Below are 21811 nucleotides of genomic sequence, written 5' to 3'. Positions count from 1 at the left end.
CACTACTTATCTCATATCCAGAATGGACCCTTTGAAGTATATCTTCCAGAAACCCATGCCCACTGGCAAGCTCGCCAAGTGGCAAATCCTGCTAAGCAAATTCAACATTGTTTATATGATCCAGAAAGCAAACAAAAGGCAAGCCTTGGCAGATCATCTCGCCGAGAATACCGTGGACGGAGAATACGAGCCCCTAAAAACGTATTTTCCCAATGAAGAGGTATTTTTCATAGGAGAAGATATTGCAGAATCCTATGATGGTTGGAGGTTGTTTTTTGATGGAGCTGCAAATTTCAAAGGAGTTGGCATAGGAGCAGTCCTAGTATCAGAAACCGGCCAGCACTACCCGGTATCTGCCAAGCTCAGGTTCCCTTGCACCAATAATATGGCCGAATATGAAACCTGCATCTTGGGGCTCAAAATGGTCATTGACATGAACGTTTAGGAGTTGCTAGTGATTGGGGATTCAGACTTTCTCATACATTAGGTTCGAGAAGAGTGGGCAACCAAGAACTCTAAGATACTTCCCTACTTGCATCACATACTGGAGTTGAGGAAAAGGTTCACAAAGACAGAATTTCAGCAAGTCCCCAGAGTCCAGAACGAGTTTACTGATGCATTAGCTACTTTATTGTCAATGATCCAGCATCCAGATACAAATTTCATTGATCCCATCCCAGTAAAGATTCATGATCAGCCAGCTTATTATGCCCACGTTGAGGAAGAAGCAGATGGAAAACCATGGTTCCATGACATCAAGGAGTACCTGACAACATGGGAATATCCAAAACTTGCCAACGCTACTCAGAAGCGCACACTTCGTAGGTTATCCAGCAACTTCTTTCATAGTGGAGGAATCCTATACAGGAGGACTCCCAATTTAGGTTTACTAAGGTGTGTCTAAGCAAAAGAAGCATCCAGGCTATTGGACGAAGTGCATGCAGGGACCTGCGGGCCGCACATGAATGGTTTTGTCTTAGCAAAGAAGATACTCCAAGTATGGTATTTTTGGATGACTATGGAAATAGACTGTATCCGGTATGTTCGCAAATGCCATCACTGTCAGATACATGCAGATATGATAAAGGTGCCTCCAAACAAGCTTACTACAACAAGTTCACCATGGCCATTCGCCGCTTGGGGAATGGATGTTATCGGACCTATCGAGCCTGCCGCATCAAATAGGCACAGGTTCATCTTAGTGGCAATCGATTATTTTAACAAATGGGTCGAAGAAGCATCATACAAGGCGGTCAGTAAGAAAGTTGTGGCAGATTTCGTCCGTGACCGCATTGTTTGTCGGTTCAGAATTCCGTAATCAATCATCACCGATAATGGTTCCAATCTCAACAGCGACTTGATGAAAGCAATGTGTGAAACATTCAAGATCACACACAATAACTCTACAGCCTATAGGCCTCAAATGAATGGAGCTGTGGAGGCAGCCAACAAGAATATCAAGAAGATACTAAGGAAGATGGTCGAAAGGCACAAAAAGTGGCATGAGAAATTATCATTCGCCTTATTGGGATATTGCACCACAGTCCGTATATCGACCGGAGCAAATCCCTACATGCTGGTTTATGGTATAGAGGCGGTCATCCCCGCCGAGGTAGAAATTCCTCCTTAAGGATCATACAAGAAGCAGAGTTGGATGATGCAGAATGGGTAAAAGGACGCTACGAGCAGTTAGCCCTTATAGATGGGAAAAGGATGAATGCAGTTTGCCACGTTCAGTTGTATCAGAACAGGATGTTCAGAGCCTTCAACAAAAGAGTTAAGCCAAGGAAGTTTACACTGGGGCAACTGGTGTTGAAGAAAATATTCCCACATCAAGATGAAGCCAAGGGGAAGTTCTCTCCCAATTGGCAGGGTCCGTACATGGTTCACCGGGTTCTAACTGGAGGAGCCCTTATTCTTGCAGAAATGGACGGAGAAGTCTGGCCAAAGCCGATCAATTCAGATGTAGTAAAACGATATTATGTGTAACCACTTATGATTCCCTCTATGATATAATTTGAACTACGCCTGACCTAATTCCCATTTAAGAGGGGATACGTAGGCAGCCCTATGGGTTCGGTCAAAATTTAATAAAAATTCCATTTTTCCCTGCTATTGGAACTGGGGCAGAATTTTGAGGAGGACCCTCAAAATTCCGAAGTTGATTTTAGTCCATGCATCGCTAGAAGCTCCAGCCCAGTAAACTGGGGCAGAATTTTGAGGAGGACCCTCAAAAGTCCGAAGATGATTTTTTAGTCATTCAGCACAGCCGTCAGAAATGTCCGCTCAGCAAACTGGGGCAGAATTTTGAGGAGGACCCTCAAAATTTCGGAGCGAAAGAGGTTGCAATGTCTTGAACCACATCGCAGTCGTTGGTTCATCTAAAGAAAACTATTTTCGATTATATACTTGCGTTATATTTACTAAATCATGCATAACTATTACCTGAATTGTTGTTGTTTAGCGACGCTACCCCAATGACACACAACGTCAAGAGCCCGGGGAAGATGAACTAACCTTTCCCCTTACAGAACTCACGATTTTTCTTTGGATACAGGCACTCGACTTGCAGTATCATTAAGTATATTTATGTACGCATACTTTCCCAAGAATGCAACTTCTCAGAATTATCACTTGCCTGCAATTGCTATCCGTACACAATCTCCCCAACAGTCATATTGTCGTAATCGGCTATCAGCTAAAAGATCTTACTACTAATCGTCCTTTTACATTCTTGCACTACATAAGGCTACTTATCTGCCTTTCGAGACTAAGCTCTGTCTCCATCTGCATTTTGCATAAGGCTACTTTTCTGCCTTCCGAGGTTAAGCTCTACCTCCCTCATCATCTGCATAAGGCTACTTATCTGCCTTTCGAGACTAAGCTCTGTCTCCATCTGCATTTTGCATAAGGATACTTTTCTGCCTTCCGAGGTTAAGCTCTACCTCCCTCATCATCTGCATAAGGCTACTTATCTGCTTTTCGAGACTAAGCCCTGTCTCCATCTGTATTTTGCATAAGGCTACTTTTCTGCCTTCCAAGGTTAAGCTCTACCTCCATTATCATCTGCATAAGGCTACTTATCTGCCTTTCGAGACTAAGCCCTGTATCCATCTGCATTTTGCATAAGGCTACTTTTCTGCCTTCCGAGGTTAAGCTCTACCTCCATCATCATCTGCATAAGGCTACTCTTCTGCCTTTCGAGACTAAGCCATGCCTCCATCTGCATTTTGCATAAGGCTACTTTTCTGACTTCCGAGGTTAAGCTCTACCTTCATCATCATCTGCATAAGGCTACTTATCTGCCTTTCGAGACTAAGCCATGTCTCCATCTGCATAAGGCTACTCTATCTGCCTTTCGAGACTAAGCATTGTCTCCATCCTGCATGGCTGAAATATCACCTCTTTACTTTTCTCGCACGGCTGCAACATCGCCATCTTCATTTAAATTCTATACCGGCTGAAAGACCGCCACCTTTTGCATTTCATGGGCCGAAAGATCGCTAATCTATTCAAAGGCATCATAGCTCGGAGGCACCATCTACATGGCCCGAAAACATCATTTCATGGCCTACGAATTTTTATTTACGCTCTTCATAGCCCGAGACGTCATGGTCCAAGGACGTCATCCTAACCGTCCAAAGACAGCATTCATGGTCCAATGGGAACTTGCATCACATTTAAATTTATGTACAATCTATGTTGTATTGCCCACTTGCAGGTACACCGGCTAGCAAACGGCCGTCTCAGTAGTAGCGATCCCGCTCCGGTTCTCATAGCCTATCAGACTTCAACTATCCTTCTCAACTTAGGCATCACGTCCGTTCCTTTCAATAACTCTATCGGCATATTTCGCCGATGGATCCTGAACTACATATGGCCTGATTCCTGTAAGACCAGGGATATGTAGGCAGCTCAAGAGACAGAGCTCGGTCAGAATTCCTTGCAAATCATCTCTTTCGGTCAAAATTGGCCATCATATCTTTACCCGACAACTCTTACATCCTTCCCGGGTAAAGAGGGGCAGCTGTTGATACCCAATTTTTCCCTATGTATTTTTTTACATGCAAATACTTTCAAATATCATGTACATGCATATATAAGTATGCCCAAGTGTTTTAGTATTTTTCTAATTTTTTAAAACATTTTTAAATTGATTTATTGCTCAATAGTTATTCCCAAAATTATCACTTTGGTGAATAACTTATTTTATTCTCATATTTATACCAAAATATAGGTAGGTTACTTTTCATATATTTTTACAAATTAATTTGGTATATTAAAAGCTAAATTGCATATAATTGCAATTTTAGCATGCTTTAAGATTTAATAGCATTTTATAATTATGAAACTGGTTTCAATATTTTTTAATTAATATTTATATACTATTAATGGATCCAGTGCTTTTAATTTGCTTTCAAAATCATTTTTTACTATTTTTATAAAATAAAAAGGGAAAACTGACTATTTAAATTTTGGCCTCAGTTCGTTTCAATTGTAGTCCCATTACATTTCTATTTTAGCCTAAAATTGACCCAATTTCAAACTCAAATTCGGACCGGCCCAATTACCACTCTAACCCGACCCAGCACCTATTCAACCGACCCAGCCCATAACCCCTTTTAATCTCGGCCGTTGATCATTTAGATCAACGGCCACCGTTGCTTCTTACCTTTTTTAATCCAAACGACCCTAAACCCTACCTCATTCTTTTAGAGACGCCGCCTTTGAATCCCTTCTTTCTCTCAACTCACCTCAAACCCTAGCCACCGCCTCTCACTGAGACCCTAATCCATGGCTTCCCAGGCTCATCGGAGGCCTATACCAGCCTCTCAAGGCTCCTACGTGCTCGTTTCTAAGGTCCTATGACCAGATCTTGAAAGGTTTCGACCAAGCCTTTGCTTGATGACTATTCTTCGGTCGTTTTCAACCTTTGTTCGGCCAGCCATGGCTATCCAAGTTCGACCTTCGACTCTCCTACTTAGATCGATGGTTTTCAAAGCCTTCCTCATCACCTGGGTTTCTTACGAAACCCTAATCTCTAAGGTTCCTCCGATTTTATTTCATATATGCTCCTAATCTATGTGTGTTTTGAACTTGCTAAGCATTTTCTCTCGAAGTTTCTTTAATTTTGCTTTCAAAACTCTTTATTCTTCAACTAGGGTTTCATGTTAAGTTATTTCGAATCTCTTCTCCGATTCTCGACATATTTTGCTGTGTTTTGCTTGTGTTGTTTTTCTATTTGAATTAGCATGTTGAAAACCCTAAGTTTTGGAATTTTGTTTGAGTTTCTTAGTCTGTTTGTTTGTATTAGTTTGATTTACCTTGTTTACACCTGATTAGCGTTGAAACCCCTAATTTTTGGGGTTTATTTGAGATTCTGAATTCGCTTGTTTGTTTCACTTGTTTATCACCTCTAAACTCGACTAATTTTCAAAAACCCTAGTTCTTTGGGGCCTATTCGAGTCCCTTGAGTTTATTCGTGCAATTCGTCTATCTGAAGTTGCTCAGCCTGATTCTTTTTGTTTTAGCATCTCTCTTCCTTATGTGATTCCTTTTGTTCTGAGTTCCGACTATCTGTCAAACTCGACTGTGTTTTCAGAAAGGTTTTTACTTGATTCTTCGCATGCTTCTGATCTTTTCCTCTACTACTAAATCACTGAAACCTGACCTACGTGATTATCATGCTATGAATGCTTGCTCTATGCTATTACTGTATTTTGTTCCTTCTCGCCATAGCTTGGCCTCACATGCTTATTGCTTGTGCACTTCATTTATATACTGAGTCCCTTCTGTGATTGATTTTCAAACTTGTGATTGATTTTCAAAACTTTTCCTTATGAAATTCTGATTTTTTTACTCGCCCGTTAAGGGTTAATTGATTCTCTCTCTTTGTTTGGCCTTACCAGATCCTTTCCAAAATAAGTACATTCCTGTATTTGGACTTAATCCCTTACTATATGGTTTTACTGCTCCTTTTATGGTAACAATCATTCTGCTTACAAATTGATATTCTTTCCTTATATTAATCCTGTTAGTGTCCGTTTGAGTAGTAATCCCTTGATTAAAGGGGAATACCTGTGTTAATTGATTCTGACTGTGTTTATTTCCATGTTTGTGTTGAAACCTTATTTGTTACCTTATTCTCTACTCGTTTTCAAAACTATAAATACCTGTACCTCTTCTCTTTCAAAAAACAAGTTCGAACACACAACATAAGTCACCACTTCTTCTCTCAAATACACTTAGGTTTTCTAAAAAAAGCATTCGAATTTTCTCTGAACTCATAAGCTCTCTTCTCTGATTGTGTTTTGGCTGCAAGTATCCTGCTTTTCTTTGTGCTTATTTTTCTGTAACTGGTATGTCTCTTCTTGTTTAAATTCTGCCCCCTCTCTTATGTGTTTATGCTTCAATCTTTTCTTTGTTTATTTTACTACTTTCTGCAAGCTTGTTATTCCTGTTCCTATATGAATCCCCATCCCTGAACCCTTTATCTGTTGAGTTATGGTTCAGAAAACATGACAATCCTTGATATTGTTGTTCATGTATATGGACTGGTCTCCCTGAGTCCTAAACTCTTTCAATTCCCATTCATTTTCCCCCTTATATGTATTCTGAGCTTGAGACCTTGGTCTGGCAGTGTCCTAATCACTGCCCAGACCATAGTCTAACCTTCAATAGGTTCGTGCTCTTATTTGTTGGTTGAACAGGCTTGGTCAGGGGTGTGCCAGCCTACTTCGTGGCTAGGCATGACCACCAGCCTGCCATGGCATTCCCCAACCCCCTATCTTGCACTTACACTCATTCTTAGAACCTAACGTTTGCCCCTCTCTTGTGAACCTTGCTTTGAGATCCATGAGCTCCCTCTGAACTTGGACACCTGAGGGCTGGCTTTTCCACACTACACTGTAACTCTTTCTAATTAACATCTTGGGTGTAAGCACTGCCTGGAGTTCCTGAAACTCCTTGGATCTCTGAAACATCCTAGATAAGAGAAGGCTTTGGGAAATATGGATCTCGGAAGTGGTTCAATCTCATATTGTTATATACTAAGTCTGAATTAGGCTGCTCGGATGTAGCTGTAATTTCTGATGTATTTTTAATTTTTGTCTTATTTTTACTGGTCTGTAATAATTTGTATAAACTCATGGGATTTTAGTGAAAAAGGGAGGGGGTTACTTTTCATGCACAAAAGGGTAGAAATCATGTCTATAGGTTTAATTTCTACACTGCTCAATTTCACACGTAGAGACCATGCCTATAGGATTTAACTTCTAAACTTTCAGCAACTATGCATATAGATACCGTGCTCATAGGGGTTTACATTTCTGCACATAATGATACCATTAGGCAAACTGTAGGCTTAATTATAAAGTTGTATATAGATACCATGTTTGTAAGACTCCTGTTAAAAAGTGTTAAAATCAGTTAACATATAGAAAGCATGCCTATAGGAACTTCGAGTCGGAACTGTCTCATTTGTTCAAAACAGCACCAACCATTTAAATTAATATATACTTTGGTAAAACTGACAGTCTTCTGTGATTTTCTGAACCTCGTAAGTTAACAAACATTTTCTAAACCAAACTGACATTTTCTGAAACTCACTTTTTTTATAAGGTTCGTGAAACTCTTTTTTTCAACTAGTCTACATGTCTTCTGAAGCTCCTTTCTTTTCTTTTAAATCTTTTTCAAAACAGTACATTCTTTCTGAAACTCGTTTCACTCTGATAAAAAACTGGTAACTCTTTATAACCAGTTCGCTTTTCGAAATCGTTAGTTCTATCCAACACATAGCTGAAAGTAGACTAGTCCTTAATAACTGCATTCGAGCGAGCCTAATGCGGACTTCCTGTCTAAAAGTATGTGTTGAACCAGTCCGCTTATCGCTTTAATTTTAAAGACCAAACCAGTACATGCAAGACATGCTAAACTCTATGGCTTATCTGACTTAAGGAGGTTTACTTGAGCCTTACTTGCTTATCTGCTTCCCCTTTTACTTGCATTATGTGTTTTGATTGACGCCTAGTGTTTTGTCCTTTGAAAGCTCTCAAAAGGCCCCAAATCCCTTTCCCTTTAGGATTAGTAGTCCTAAATGCCTCCGGGACTGATAGGATTGGGACGGGTACTAGCATGCAATAAGTAACGAAACTTTCCGCGCTTTAATACCTTAACGGGGTGGGATGGGTAGAATATGAATATGATGACCGGTGCGCTAATATCACGTGCGACCCCTCTTCTGAGGAGTGATTGCTGGATATTGCATTGATGTGATCCATATTATTTGTAAACCTAGGACCCCTCTCCCCTTTACTTGTTAATTTTTAAGTTTTCTTTTAAATTAATTTTCCAAACTCTCTACTCCTTCAACTCTTAAACTTGTTTGCAAAACTATGTGAAAAATCCTTTTCTTTTCTACTTGTCTGCTTAAAGTCACAATTGTAGCATGACCGGGAACCACACCAGTGGATCTTGAGGGGTGCCTAACACCTTCCCCTCGAGATAATTTCTAGCTCTTACCCAATCTCTAGTTCTTCATCTCAATTCTTTCTTAAAGTGTCCAAATGCGCTATAATCATTAGGTGGCAACTCTTCAAAATTCCAAAACCTAATTCTCGAAAGGGAATAGAGTTGTCCTCCCAAATGTCGTATACCCGATTTCGACTCGTAGAAAAAGGGGGCGTTGACAGTGCTTATTCTTTTACTTTTCCAAAAACTGCACCTTTTTCTCAATTTCAACGGTTCCACTCAAAAACCAAACCACCATCCCACACTTTTGCCTTTGCATATATTCCATACAATTCAAGTGCTTATGGGAGGTAAAAGGGTTCAAACAGCAGGCTATTCAAACAATTGGGTAAGGCTCGCAATGTGGTTGCCAAAGAAACAGGCTTATAGGCTCAACGAGGTTAACTAAGATGTAATACAGTTAGGTGGGTTTACTTTATATGTCTGGCTCAACAAAGAAATGCCTATATCACTTCTAGAACTGAATGAAACTACTATTTCACTTTGCAAACACATAGGGCAAGTTCTAGGCATCAAATGTGAATCGTGGAATACAGTAAAGCTCACACACACATGGCACATGACTCATTCCAGATTGGCTTATCAAGACACTCTCTTCTGAGTATTCAAGTCAGTAACAAACATACAATTTTTAAGGCACTTTAGCAAGAATCAACTACTGAGACTAAGCGTTACACTCTAGTGTCTATTGTGTTCAGGTGTATCAACGCTAGAGGCTTAACTTTTGATTTTAGCTCGTAGCCTATTAATCCTAATCTACTAAAAGAAAATAAAATGAACAAAAACTACCTATACCCGGTTCAAGCTAAACCCTTGGAAAAGAACCGTGGCCCAAAGAAAAACCAAGGGTGGGTTACTACACTACCAAAAAAAATCTTTTTGGTCTTTTCTCTAGACTTACTTCCCTCAAGAAAATTGTCTAAAGGCTCTGTCATTAGGAAGAGTCTCCATATTTCCTTTTTTTCAATCCACTTAGTCCCTCAAGAATCCCGCCAAAAGAGATCCGTCGTCGGAACAAGCCACTTACCTACTTTAAACTAACCTAATGAAACTATTACTCAACATCGAAAACAATCAACGCAAAACAGAGAAACATCAAACAGTCTAATTGTACAATTATATATATACATTGAAGTATCCCCCACCCCACATTTAAAATGTAGACATGTCCTCATGGCATCAAAATTCAAAAAGTAGTGAGGTGAAGGAACTTCCCTGAAGGATCACTCCTGATCAGAGACGGTGTCTGGGTTCACATTGCATGCGCGACCCAGACTCTCAGCCAGCCTAAGAATTTCTTTTTCCATTTCACCTGCCGCCCAGCCACCGCGTCAACTCGGGCACCTAAATCAGTGACAGAGGTACGCACCCCAGCCATATCCTGCTCCAAAGTGGTCATGCGGGTACTACGGCGTGGCTGTGCAGATGTTGAAGCCCTAGGTGGTGCTGCAGTTGTTGCACTGTGCTCATGGGCCTGTGGTTCGGCCTCCACATCCTCCTGCTCGTCCTCCTCTTCGTCCGAGTCATCAGAGCCACTACTATCCTCCCCCTCAACTGCCGTCGGCTCCTTACCCGTTGTTACCTTGTCAGCCCGGAACTTGCGGTCTCTTGGTACTAGCCCATCAACAGCTAGATTTTCGGGCACCCAAGCTTCCCTACACAGCTGAGTAACTAAAGAAGGGAAAAAGAACCTACACCTTTTTACTGGGCAACGGATGAATATCTCTTCATGTATCACTTTGGCCACGTCAAAGTTGTGACCATTGACAAAGCACCAAATCAAAGCTGCTCGGGGTCCATTTACCTCCGTAGTGTTGGAGGACGGAAGCAGACGGTTGTTGATAAGATACAGCCAGCACTTTCCTTCAAAGGTTAGTGCTGAGGAGTGAAACTTCTCACCATATTTCATCCAAACCACCTCCTTCCCTGGTACACAGATTGTTTCAAAGAATCGCTCCCACTTTTCCTATGTTGGGTTACGACCATACTTATAAATGTCATAATAATCAACCACAGGAGGGGGCAACTGGTATACCGTCGCCTCAATAGAAACATTCACCGCCTTTCAGCGCACCATGACTACACCATTCTCATGTTCTAAAACATTGGCATAAAATTCTCTAACAACCATGACATTCCCCTCACCTGGCTTATTAATGAAGGTTTGCAACCCCCGCCTCAGCATCTCAGTATACATGTGAGGGAATTGTCGTTGGACCGATCCGATGTTAATACCCCTCTCCGAAATCGGTTTTTTAGAGGCTTTAGCCGCAAAGCGGTCCTGAGCCTTGGCCGAGACAAATCTGGTGCTATCAAAGGTGCGTGCAGGGGCTGCTCCTTATATCCTAGACGAGCCAACTTGGCTGCTAGAAGATGCACTTGTGGCGCAACGTTTTCTAGATGGACTCATAGTACCTGGAAAACGGGAACACATTACCATAGCCTAAGACAAAATTGTGACGCATTGCGGTTACTCAGATTTCACACGCATAAGTGGTCACAACTACATAGTTACGTTCATTGAGGCATTTCCACAAACACCTTGTGGGCATTAGGCACTCATAACCCTTTCAAGAATTTGACAACATTAAAAACCACCACAATGCAGCCACAAGCACAACTAAATCATTCTTTAACTCCACCAACAATTCCATCCATAGTTACTACAACATATACTACAAATTTTGACTCAACAAAGGCAAAATCAACAATAATAAAAATAAAACTGAAAATCAGAAATAAAAGGAACAAAAGAAAAAAAAATTGGTCCCTAAAATGCATACCTGTAGTGATAGAAGGTGGGGAACAGAGAAGAAAGATGGAGGAGAATGTGGTTGGAGACTTGGGGCCAATTGAAAAAAATTGAAAATTTGTGGAAGAGGGGAGTTGAAGGTGAAGGGGATTTGATGAAGAAGAGGATTTGGGGAGGGTTTTGTGTCTCTTGCTCTTGTGTTTGGAATTGGGAGTGGGTCGTGGGTTTGGGGGATAAAAAAGGGGGGTTTTATTAGAACTAACAAAAAATAAAATGTATAACAATTCAGAAAATATAAAACAAAAATAAATCGTCGGACTAGCGCGTCCAGGAGCACGATCGCGCTAGTAGCGCGGCCAGAAGCGCGTTCACGAGTGCGGGCCAGGTAGAATGTTTGCCCATTAGCGCGGCCACAAGTGCGATCGCGCTAGTAGCGCGGCCAGTAGCGCGCTCACGAGCGCGGGCCGGGCAGAATGTTTGCCCAAATAGCTCGTCCTGTAGCGCATCCTGTAGCACGGGCGCGCTCCTGGGCGGATATTTTTTTTACATTTTCCACTTGTTGTTACCACTTCCGATGGCTTTATCACCCGCCCATTACACCTGCATTGGTTAGCATTTCCTAAAACTCACAATTAACAACTACTACTATCGTTGGGTTGCCTCCCAATCAGCGCCTTAGTTAATGTCGTGGCACGATGCAGACAAGCGCATTTAAAGCTCGCTCGACCTCTGAGGTTTCCTTAGGTAGACCTCTGACACTTCCTTTGGTTCCTTCATGCCTATGTATAACTTCAATCTCTGCCCATTGACTCTAAATATGTGAGAGTCTTTCTCTGAGGCGATCTCTACAGCTCTTGAAGGGAATACTTCAACCACTCAAAATGGCCCAGACCATCATGACTTAAGCTTACCCGGGAATAGCCATAATCTGGAATTATAGAGCAGTAACATATCCCCGGGTTTGAAATATCGCTCAACAATGTACCGGTCGTGCAACCGCTTTATTCTTTCCTTGTACAACCTTGTGCTCTCAAAAGCAAGATGTCGAAACTCGTCGAGCTCATGCAATTCAGTGATCCTCATTGTGTCTGCAGCTTCAGTGTCAAGGTTCAGCTGTTTCAGTGCCCACCAAGCTTTATGTTCAAGTTCCACTAGCAAGTGGCAGGCCTTCCCAAACACCAACTTATATGGAGACATACCAATTGGTGATTTAAAAGCGGTTTTATACGCCCAGAGTGCATCATCTAGATTTTTCACCCAATCAGTTATTGTGGCATTCACAGTCTTGGTTTGCACACTCTTGCTCTCTCTGTTGGATACTTCAACCTACCCACTAGTCTGGGAATGATATGGGGATCCACCTTGTGGCGCACATCATACTTTGCGAGCAACTTCTCGAAAGCTCTATTATAGAAGTGTGTGCCTCCGTCACTGATGATCGCTTTTGGTGTCCCAAAGCGGGTGAATATGTTCTTCTTCAAAAATCCCACCACCACTCTTGCATCATTAGTGGGCAACGTTGCAGCTTCTACCCATTTGAACACGTAATCCACAGCAACAACTATGTACTTATTTCCAAAGGAGCTGACAAAAGGACCCATGAAGTCAATCCCCCAAACATCAAACACTTCCACCTCTTGAATCGGGTTCATGGGCATCTCATGGCGACGGGAAATGTTCCCGGTCCATTGACATTCATTGCAACCCTTCACCCATTGGTGCGCATCTTTAAACACTGTTGGCCAAAAGAATCCGGCCTCTAGCACTTTCATAGCTGTCCTGACCCCTCCAAAATGTCCTCCATATGCCGATGCGTGACAAGCCTACAAAACAGAAGATTGTTCTATCTCGGGGACACACCTCCGGATCATATTTTCAACACATATTCTAAACAGATAGGGCTCATCCCAATAATACATGCGGCAGTCATGATAAAAAATTTTATTTTGTACAGATGAAAGGTCATAGGGAACTATATCACTGGCAAGGTAATATTCGTAATCTGCATACCATGGAGCTTCCTCAAGACTAATAGCGAGCAGCTGCTCATTTGGAAAGGTTTCCAGAATATCTTCAACCTCGACTGAGTTTTTAGCTCCTTCAAGTCGCGATAGATGATCAACAACTTGATTTTCTATGCCCTTACGGTCACGAATTTCGAGATCAAATTCTTACAATAGCAGCACCCAATGAATTAGGCACGGCTTGGACTCCTTCTTCTCAATAAAGTACCTGAGAGCTACATGATCAGTGTATACAATTACCTTAGAGCCAATCAGGTATGATCTGAACTTGTCGAAAGCAAACACCACAGCCAACATCTCCTTCTCAGTCACAGTGTAATTCAGCTGGGCTCCACTCAGCGTTCTACTAGCATAGTAGATTGGATGCATCAACTTGTCTTTTCGCTGTCCTAGCACTACCCCCACTGCGTAGTCACTTGCATCACACATGAGTTTGAATAGTTGCTCCCATTCGGGGGCAACAATGATAGGTGATGTGACTAGCCTCTTCTTCAGCTCCTCGAATGCTACCGTGCAGTCATCACTAAACAAGAAAGGGTGATCTTTTTATAACAACTTACAGAGAAGGTTGGCAATTTTTGAGAAGTCTCTTATGAATCTCCGGTAGAAACCGGCATGCCCGAGAAAGCTCCTGATTGCCTTGACTGAAGTTGGAGGGGGCAGCTTTGCTATCACATCCACTTTAGCACGATCCACCTCAATTCCTTTGCTTGACACTCGGTGCCCCAAGACTATGCCCTCTTGTACCATGAAATGACACTTCTCCCAATTAAGAACCATGTTAGTCTCAATACACCGTCTCAGCACACGAGTCAGATTTATAAGACACTCATCAAATGAGTTCCCCACCACTGAGAAATCATCCATGAACACCTCCATTATGTCCTCCACCATGTCAGTGAATATGGCCACCATGCACCTTTGGAATGTGACTGGTGCATTGCATAGGCCAAAGGGCATCCTCCGAAAGGCATAAATGTCATACGGGCAAGTGAAGGAGGTCTTTTCTCTGTCCTCTAGTGCAATAAAGATCTTATTGTACCCTGAGTACCCATCCAGAAAATAGAAATGCGACCTCCCTGCCAATTTGATCAATGAAGGAAAGTGGGAAGTGGTCTTTTCGGGTGGCTAGATTTAACTTTCTGTAATCCATACAAATTCTCCAACCCGTGATGGTTCTCATAGAGATCATTTCATTGTTATTATTTTTAACTACCGTCATGCCCCCCTTTTTAGGTACACACTGAACCGGGCTAACACAGCTACTGTCAGATATTGGGAAAATGATTCCCGCATCTAACCACTTTATCACTTCTTTCTTCACCACTTCCTTCATGTTGGGGTTCAACCTTCTTTGGTGTTCCCTGGAAGGTTTGTGTCCCTCTTCCGGCAGAGTTTTGTGCATATAGTAGGCTGGGTTGATCCCCTTTATGTCTGCCATGGTCCACCCAATAGCAGTCTTACACTCCTTGAGTACCTACAAGAGTTGTTGTGCCTGCACATCTAACAAACTAGATGAGATAATAACAGATAATGTGGAGTTAGGTCCAAGGAACTCATACCTGAGATGGGCGGGCAGTGGCTTCAACTCTAGCTTTGGTGGTTCTTCGATGGATGGCTTGGCTGGAGGAGTTTCTCTATTTTCCAAGTGCAAGGGCTCAAAGTCAAGAGTTCTATCCCAGAACCTTTTACCCTCTAATGCCATCACCCATTCTGCCAGTTCTTCTCTATTTACCTCATATAAGTTCATCAGACATGCAGCAAGAGGGTCCTCAATAGTCAGCATCTGATCATCAGTCTCTACGATTACATCCACGGCATCAATAAGAGAGCAATTGGAGAATTCACTTGGCCGCCTCATAGATTTCTGCACATTGAATGTTATCTCTTCGTCGTTCAATCTCATCTTGAGTTTCCCAGTCTCACAATCAATGAGAGCTCTCCCAGTGGCCAAGAATGGTCTTCCCAAATTATGGGAATCTCTTCATCTAACTTGCAGTCTAATATCACAAAATCTGCAGGGAACACAAATTTCCCTACCTGAATAAACATATCATCCAGGATACCTGAGGGTTGCTTTACAGTCCTGTCAGCTAGTTGCAACAACATAGAGGCGAGTCTAGCTCTTCCAATACCTAGCCTCTTATAAATCGCCCGGGGCATAAGATTAATGATGGCCCCTCGATCACACAGTGCCTTAGCAAAAGCAAAATTACCAATAATGCATGGAATTATAAAGCTCCCTGGGTCAGACAGCTTTTCCGCAATTGGTCTAGTCACCACTGCACTACAGGTCTGAGTAAGAGTAATTGTGGCCAAGTCTTGGAAATCAAATTTTCGGGACATTAAGTCCTTCATCATTTTTGCATACCCAAGCATCTCTTTCAAAACATCAATCAATGGAATATTTACCTGGATTTGTTTCAGCATCTCCAAGAACTTCTTGTATTGCTCCTTCTTTTGGTACTTAGCCAGCCTCTGAGGGAAGGGTGCAGGATGTCTCTTCTTCCCAATCATTTGGGATTGATCTTTATCAGCTACCACCTCAACTACTAGTTCCTGGGCTGTCTCAGCTTCCTTCTCAGTCTCAATCTGAATGTTATTTTCTTCCTGGGCGGGCTGGACTATCACCTCTGTCAGTTTCGTTGACTCATCCAGCTCGATGGGCACTGGTATGAGTGTCTCCGCTTGTCTAGTTTCTCAAGCCCTCTCTTGCTCTACATCAAAATCTCTACCATTATGTAGACTCACCGTCATCAGCTGCTTCGGGACTTGATCTTTTGGATTTATCTAGGTGTCTTCAGGTAGTGTCCCATAAGGACGATTGTTCAGAGACATCGAAATTTGGCCCATCTGCATTTCAATATTCTTGATCGCTGAATCATGTGCATCTACTCTCTTACTAATCTTTGCATTAGACCCAATAACCTGCTGCATCATTGCTTCAAGTCTAGCAAGCCCATCTTCTTGCCTTCCACCATGCTGCTGCTGATAAGGAGGGTGATATCCCTGCTGCTGATTCTGATTATTATATCCCTGTGGCCTTGGGTAAGGTGCCATATTGTTAGGGAGTCTCATACCTCCCATGTTCGCATCGTTGAGCTGTGGATGGGCTGGCCTGTACTACTGATTCTGCTGGCCCCAATTCTGACCACCCAGTCTCTGGCCTCCATAATTCGACACATAGTTCATGTCTTCAGGGTAGTGATGATGATCATGTTCTACATTCCACTAGTTACCAATTGGCTGACTAATGCACGATGTTCACAAGCCCCCATTGGTAGTATCTACAATGTGTACCTGCTGCTTCTGCCCTAACTCTTCCACCTTTTGGTGAGTATGCTCATCTGTGTCAGTAAGGTGGCCATATTTTCAGGCATAGAGTTGGATGGATCTAAGGGTACTAAGTGCACCACTGGAGTGATAGGTGCATTCCTGGTTATCTATCCTGAATTCTGTGCCATCTTGTCAAGCAGACCCTGACCTTCTCTCCATGTTTCGCTCAAAAATTCTCTGCCAACTGAAGCATCAACAATTTTCTTCACGCTATCTGACAATCCCATGTAAAACCGCTGCCCCAATATCAGATCTGGAATACCATGGTGCGGACATATAACCAGCATCCCCTTGAATCGTTCCCATGTTTCATGCAGTGTCTCCATTGGTCTCTGTTTAAAACTCAAAATTTCATCAATTTGTTGAGCGATTTTGTTGGGTGTGTAGAACTTGTTCACGAATTGCTTGACTAACTCCTCCCAAGTTGTTATGGAATTTATGGTGAGTGAGTTTAGTCAGGTCTGGGCAGCTCCTATCACTGAGAAAGGAAACAATAACACCTTGATTGCTTCGGGAGTTACGTTGGTCTGCCTTTGGGTTTTGCAGATTGACAGGAAATTCTTCAAGTGCTATTGAGGATCTTCGACTTGTGACCCCGAAAATAGTCCCTTGTTCTGCAACAAGTGCAGCATGTTATTCGTGATTTGGAATGATTCAGCCTGTATTTGCGGGACTAAAATTGAGGTGGCCAGATTTTCAGTTGTGGGTTGTACCTAGTCATAGAGAGTTGCCTCTGGCACAAGAGGTGTCACTGGCGCTATTGGTACAGCTAGGTTCGTTTTGTGATCTCCCATTTCTGTCTCAAAGTGTTTAATTGTTTGTTCTTGTTTATTTTTCCGGTTGGCCCGGTTCAAGGCCTTGAAAACTTTCTCGGGATCTGATAATACTTCAAATACTTCACCAGTTCTTGATGAGTTTATAGGCATGCACCTGTGTAACCAAGTCAACAAACGTTAAAATTTCAATGTAAAGATTGGGTATAGAGAAAATTGACTACACTAAGAATTTTTTTTGTACTTCTTTCAATTGTAATTGATAACAACGTTAAATTCCCCGGCAACGGCGCCAAAATTTGATCATGCCCAACTATGCCTTATAAAATGGACACGCGGACGATGCAAATATAATCTGAGTATTTAGCCCAGAGTCGAACCCATAAGGAATTAACATATCTATCACTTTCGTTAAACGTACTAAACTCTACGGAATCAACTTCCCAAACGTTGTCAATAACAATTGATAGTATCTCTACTAACTAAGAATGAATGTAATTAAACAGCTTAAAACTAACTATGATTTAGTTGTAACAATTAAAAGAAGGTTCTAAGGCTATGATTTCCCCTATTGATGGAATCCCTTCCGGTTATGCTTCACATAGAATCACCAAATCATCTCTATCAATCATGAGCACTCCTCTTACCGTAAATCTCTCCCGAGTAATCATGATAATTTACTAGACGCACTCTCCCAAGATACGCTAGCTGGCTTTGTTTATTACAGCTCACTTTAGATTGCACTCATGGCTTCGTTATTCCTAATCCCGCCTTTAAACCCGTAATTATTGATCCCTCATATATTTTGGGAGTGGTGTTGTTCAACAATTACCTAAATATGCACTCTCCCGAGTTATACACATTAAATAGGCACAACTAATTGAGGATCCTGTCAATTAACTACAACAAGCATGTAGTTGAACAAATAGAGATTAAAAGGGCAAACTATATTAACATAATTAAGAAGTTCATACTTCAATAGGTTCCATCAAACCTTAGAATAAATATTTAGCTACTCATACTAGTGTTCATCACTACAATAATCAAATTCATCACAAATCATAAAAACAAAGGAATAAATGAAGAACTTGATGTTGAATCCTCCTCCTTGCCTCTTGCCTCTCCTTTTCTTGCACTAAGCTATCAAAAGTTGCATAATCCCCTCCTTGGGCGAGCTTGACCTTCTATAGGTTAAGTGAATTTTTTCCCTAGACTTCCAAGTTTACCCCTGAAAATTAATATTCAAGGAACTGGGCTAGCGCGGCCGCGCTAATGGCTGCGCTAATACCCTAACATTCTGCCTCGACCATCTGGTCTAGTGTGGTCGCAATAGTGGGCGCGCTGTCACACCTCCTTTTTCGCCCGCGCCAGCAGGGGCGCAGAGGAAGTTTTTCCAATTAAAGGACAATCGAAACGGGATTTATTTATTTAATTCAGAGTCGCCACTTGGGAGATTTATGGTGTCCCAAGTCACCAGTTGAATCCCCAATCGAGGAAAAGAATGACTCTGTATTACAGTCCGCGCACTAGAAATCCGAGTAAGGAATTCTGTTAAGCTGGGAGAAGGTGTTAGGCATTCCCGAGTTCCGTGGTTCTAGCACGGTCGCTCAATTGTTATCTTTGGCGTAAATTACCTGATTTTAACAATTATGAGTCTATGTGCAAATTTTAACTTTTAGCCGTTTTAATTATTGTTATTTTAAAAGAGAATTGCAACGTCGTGAAAACATGTCTCGAATCACGTCACATAAATGCACTCGTGGTTGTTGACACATTTCAACTTCATTGGGATTTGTATTTGAGTCACATAAATGTGCACTCGAGTTTAGGAAGGTAATGTTATTAAAATACGCGCCTAAAGAGACTAATGCGTTATTATTTTGGGGAAGGCCGTGAAATTCACTAAAACGGCCCATCCCGAAGTCTAAAAATTAGTACAATACTTATTGAGGGCCCCGCAATTTATAGTTTATTCGGCGAGGCTCATCTCATTTTTATTTTAAAAGGGCAAACCTAAAATGACTATGATTTTCTATTTTTATTTGTCTCTAAAAATAAGGAAAATCTTACTTGGTTAATATCATTGATCTAATGCAAGCTAAATGATGGTCTAAACTAAACATGTCATTAGGCCCCAAGGGGAACCCAAAGAGTAAGAATCACTAGCCAATCTATAACCAAAATCAATCGTATGTAGGCTTTGGCCCAGGCCCAAACGAGAAGGAATTCAGCACAAGACCCGGGCCCGCGCTAAATTACTAAGGCCCCAAATCAGCAAAACGAGGCTGTATGGCCTGGAATTTCAGCAGACTTATACCAACGACATTTTAAAATTGCTATGGCCCAAACTTGATCTAAAGTGTTCCCAAATTCACTTATTACTTTTGTGATAGAATAGACATTGTTCAAATTGATAACATGCTAATCGCTTGAATTTCAATTCCCTACTTATATCATTTTCTATTATGGTTCCTGATGAGTTATTGAATGTCACTAAGATGAACACAGACTGGGGGGTGATTGAACTTAACAGTATTGATCCTAAACGTCAGCCTCACATGAATAAGCTAATCAATTGGACTAGGTAATTTTTATTTACATTACATGCGAACTACTCAATAGCCTGAACTTAAAATACCCTATTGATTTTAAGACAGTTCAATCTAGCATTACTAAATTATTATTCCAGCAGTTCATGATTAAAAAAATGGATCACTGAAAGTAGCACATCAAAACCAAACCATTTGACTTGTTTTTCTTGCAATTAATGAGAAACAAATCAAGTTACCTCTCATTATACTACACTACACCAGCATATGTCTAAGTCAAATTAACGTTGCCAATTATGAAGTTCATAAGCTTATCAGCAAGAGTTCAACGGTCCATAAACTTAAATAGTCCAAAGCTAATACAGTCTATGAGCGAACTAACAAACGATATAATTCTATCTAAACATGATAAAGCTACTAAAATCGCAAGGCAACAGCAGAGGTCCAGGCTCAATTTCATTTTTTCATTTCCAGCAAGAGATCTACATAGAATCAGGCTCAAATGTGTACCCGGAGATGTGAAATGTAAGAAGAAGAAGAAGAAGAAGAAGAAGAGGAGGAGGTCAGTGGAGCAGTGATGATCAACAGCACTTTGAGATAACCAAACAGCAACAATACACAGCCCAGAAAATCAAAACATAGCCCAAAAGAAAATTTGCAACCACACAAAAGAAAGATCGACTTAAATCAATTTCGAAACAGGCCAAATGACCTTGACAATTACCCAGAAAATACTCAACACTTCCAGTCAAAACCCATACTCAATTGAAATCTAGCTCAATTGGACCTAAAGCCATTCGAAATCAGTATATATGTCTCTGAAACCAGAACTTAGGAAAAACTGGAAATTAAACTGAAAATTCCAGTGGAATAGTAACTATTTTTGGTTTTTCTCTTAGATTTTTATTGTATTTGGTTTTTGGAGTTTTTAATTTTGAACTCTAGATCTGAAAATTAATAAATGTTTTTTTTTACTCTCCACTCTTACTGATTCTTTTAAGAGTTAAAAAAACAGTCTTTTCTTTTGCTTTTAGCTCTGAATTTTTTCTCTCCCTTCTGAATTGTCCCCTATTCCCTTTTTATACAACCTGCCCCCCTTTCAAACTTAGTGCCCGACCCCTTTTCCTTATTCAAATCAGAATTTTTCACTAAAAATCTGATTTTTCACTTTAAATTCCACAAAGGAAGTTTTTCCTTATTATCAGCCCCCCATTCCCTTTTGTTCCCCATTAGTGTATTATTTAATACCCCACTAACAAAGTACTAACACTAAAATATAATCCTAACTATTTCATTCCTAAATCAACCCTGAAAACCCCTTGATATTACTGACTTCCTAATACAATTATTCAACTGTATTAAAACTTTTAATTCTAAAATCTGTTCAAACTAACAGTTATCTAAAACTAATTCTGACTAACAGCTATAACCAATTCTTCTAACAACTGAATGACTGAGGTTGAGTTCCCATTGAAGTAAAAATGAACTGAATTTAAATCATAGCACAGAACTCAACGAAATCATTAAAACTAAACTTGAAACTGGATAAGAATCAATCACAAATGCAGGGATTCTAGGTCCACCCTAACAAGCATGCAGGATCAATGACAATGCCTTGAAGCTAAGTGTCTACAGATCAGAATACATAACACGGCATTAAACCATTTGATGGACTTACTGGTTTACAAACAAGAATGGACTAATCGACGAAACTATTTATAACCTATGTTATTAATCGACAGAACATAAACTGATGGAGAATGGGGAAAATAACGGACAAAAAAACGAATTACAACAAACCTAATTTATGTAAACGAGGAATTGATCCAACTACTTAAACAAACATTG

The 21811-nt window shown here is 41.0% G+C and overlaps 1 protein-coding gene and 1 non-coding gene across 2 annotated transcripts; one reads left to right on the top strand and one right to left on the bottom strand.

Annotated features, from left to right (window-relative positions):
* Positions 1-15207: 15207 nt before the first annotated feature.
* Positions 15208-16365, bottom strand: LOC138869457 (uncharacterized). Its single transcript, XM_070147076.1, has 2 exons — positions 16128-16365; positions 15208-15974 (listed from the first exon to the last, which is right to left on the bottom strand). Exons 1-2 carry the CDS (start codon positions 16363-16365, stop codon positions 15208-15210), a joined length of 1005 nt encoding a protein of 334 aa, XP_070003177.1.
* A 534-nt stretch (positions 16366-16899) lies between these two features.
* Positions 16900-17006, top strand: LOC138869827 (small nucleolar RNA R71). Its single transcript, XR_011400079.1, has one exon. It is a non-coding gene; the product is annotated as a small nucleolar RNA R71 (small nucleolar RNA).
* The last annotated feature ends 4805 nt before the right edge of the window (positions 17007-21811 follow it).

This window comes from Nicotiana sylvestris, chromosome 5 (assembly GCF_000393655.2).
Source record: "Nicotiana sylvestris chromosome 5, ASM39365v2, whole genome shotgun sequence".
NCBI lineage: Eukaryota > Viridiplantae > Streptophyta > Magnoliopsida > Solanales > Solanaceae > Nicotiana > Nicotiana sylvestris.
This window is presented reverse-complemented; position numbering and strand designations above follow the sequence as displayed.

Coding starts and splice junctions, on each gene's coding strand:
- LOC138869457 (XM_070147076.1), bottom strand. CDS start 16,365: ATGGCACCTTACCCAAGGCCACAGGGATATAATAATCAGAATCAGCAG. Junction 15,975..16,127: donor TTCGATGTCTCTGAACAATC/GTCCTTATGGGA, acceptor CACTCATACCAG/TGCCCATCGAGCTGGATGAG.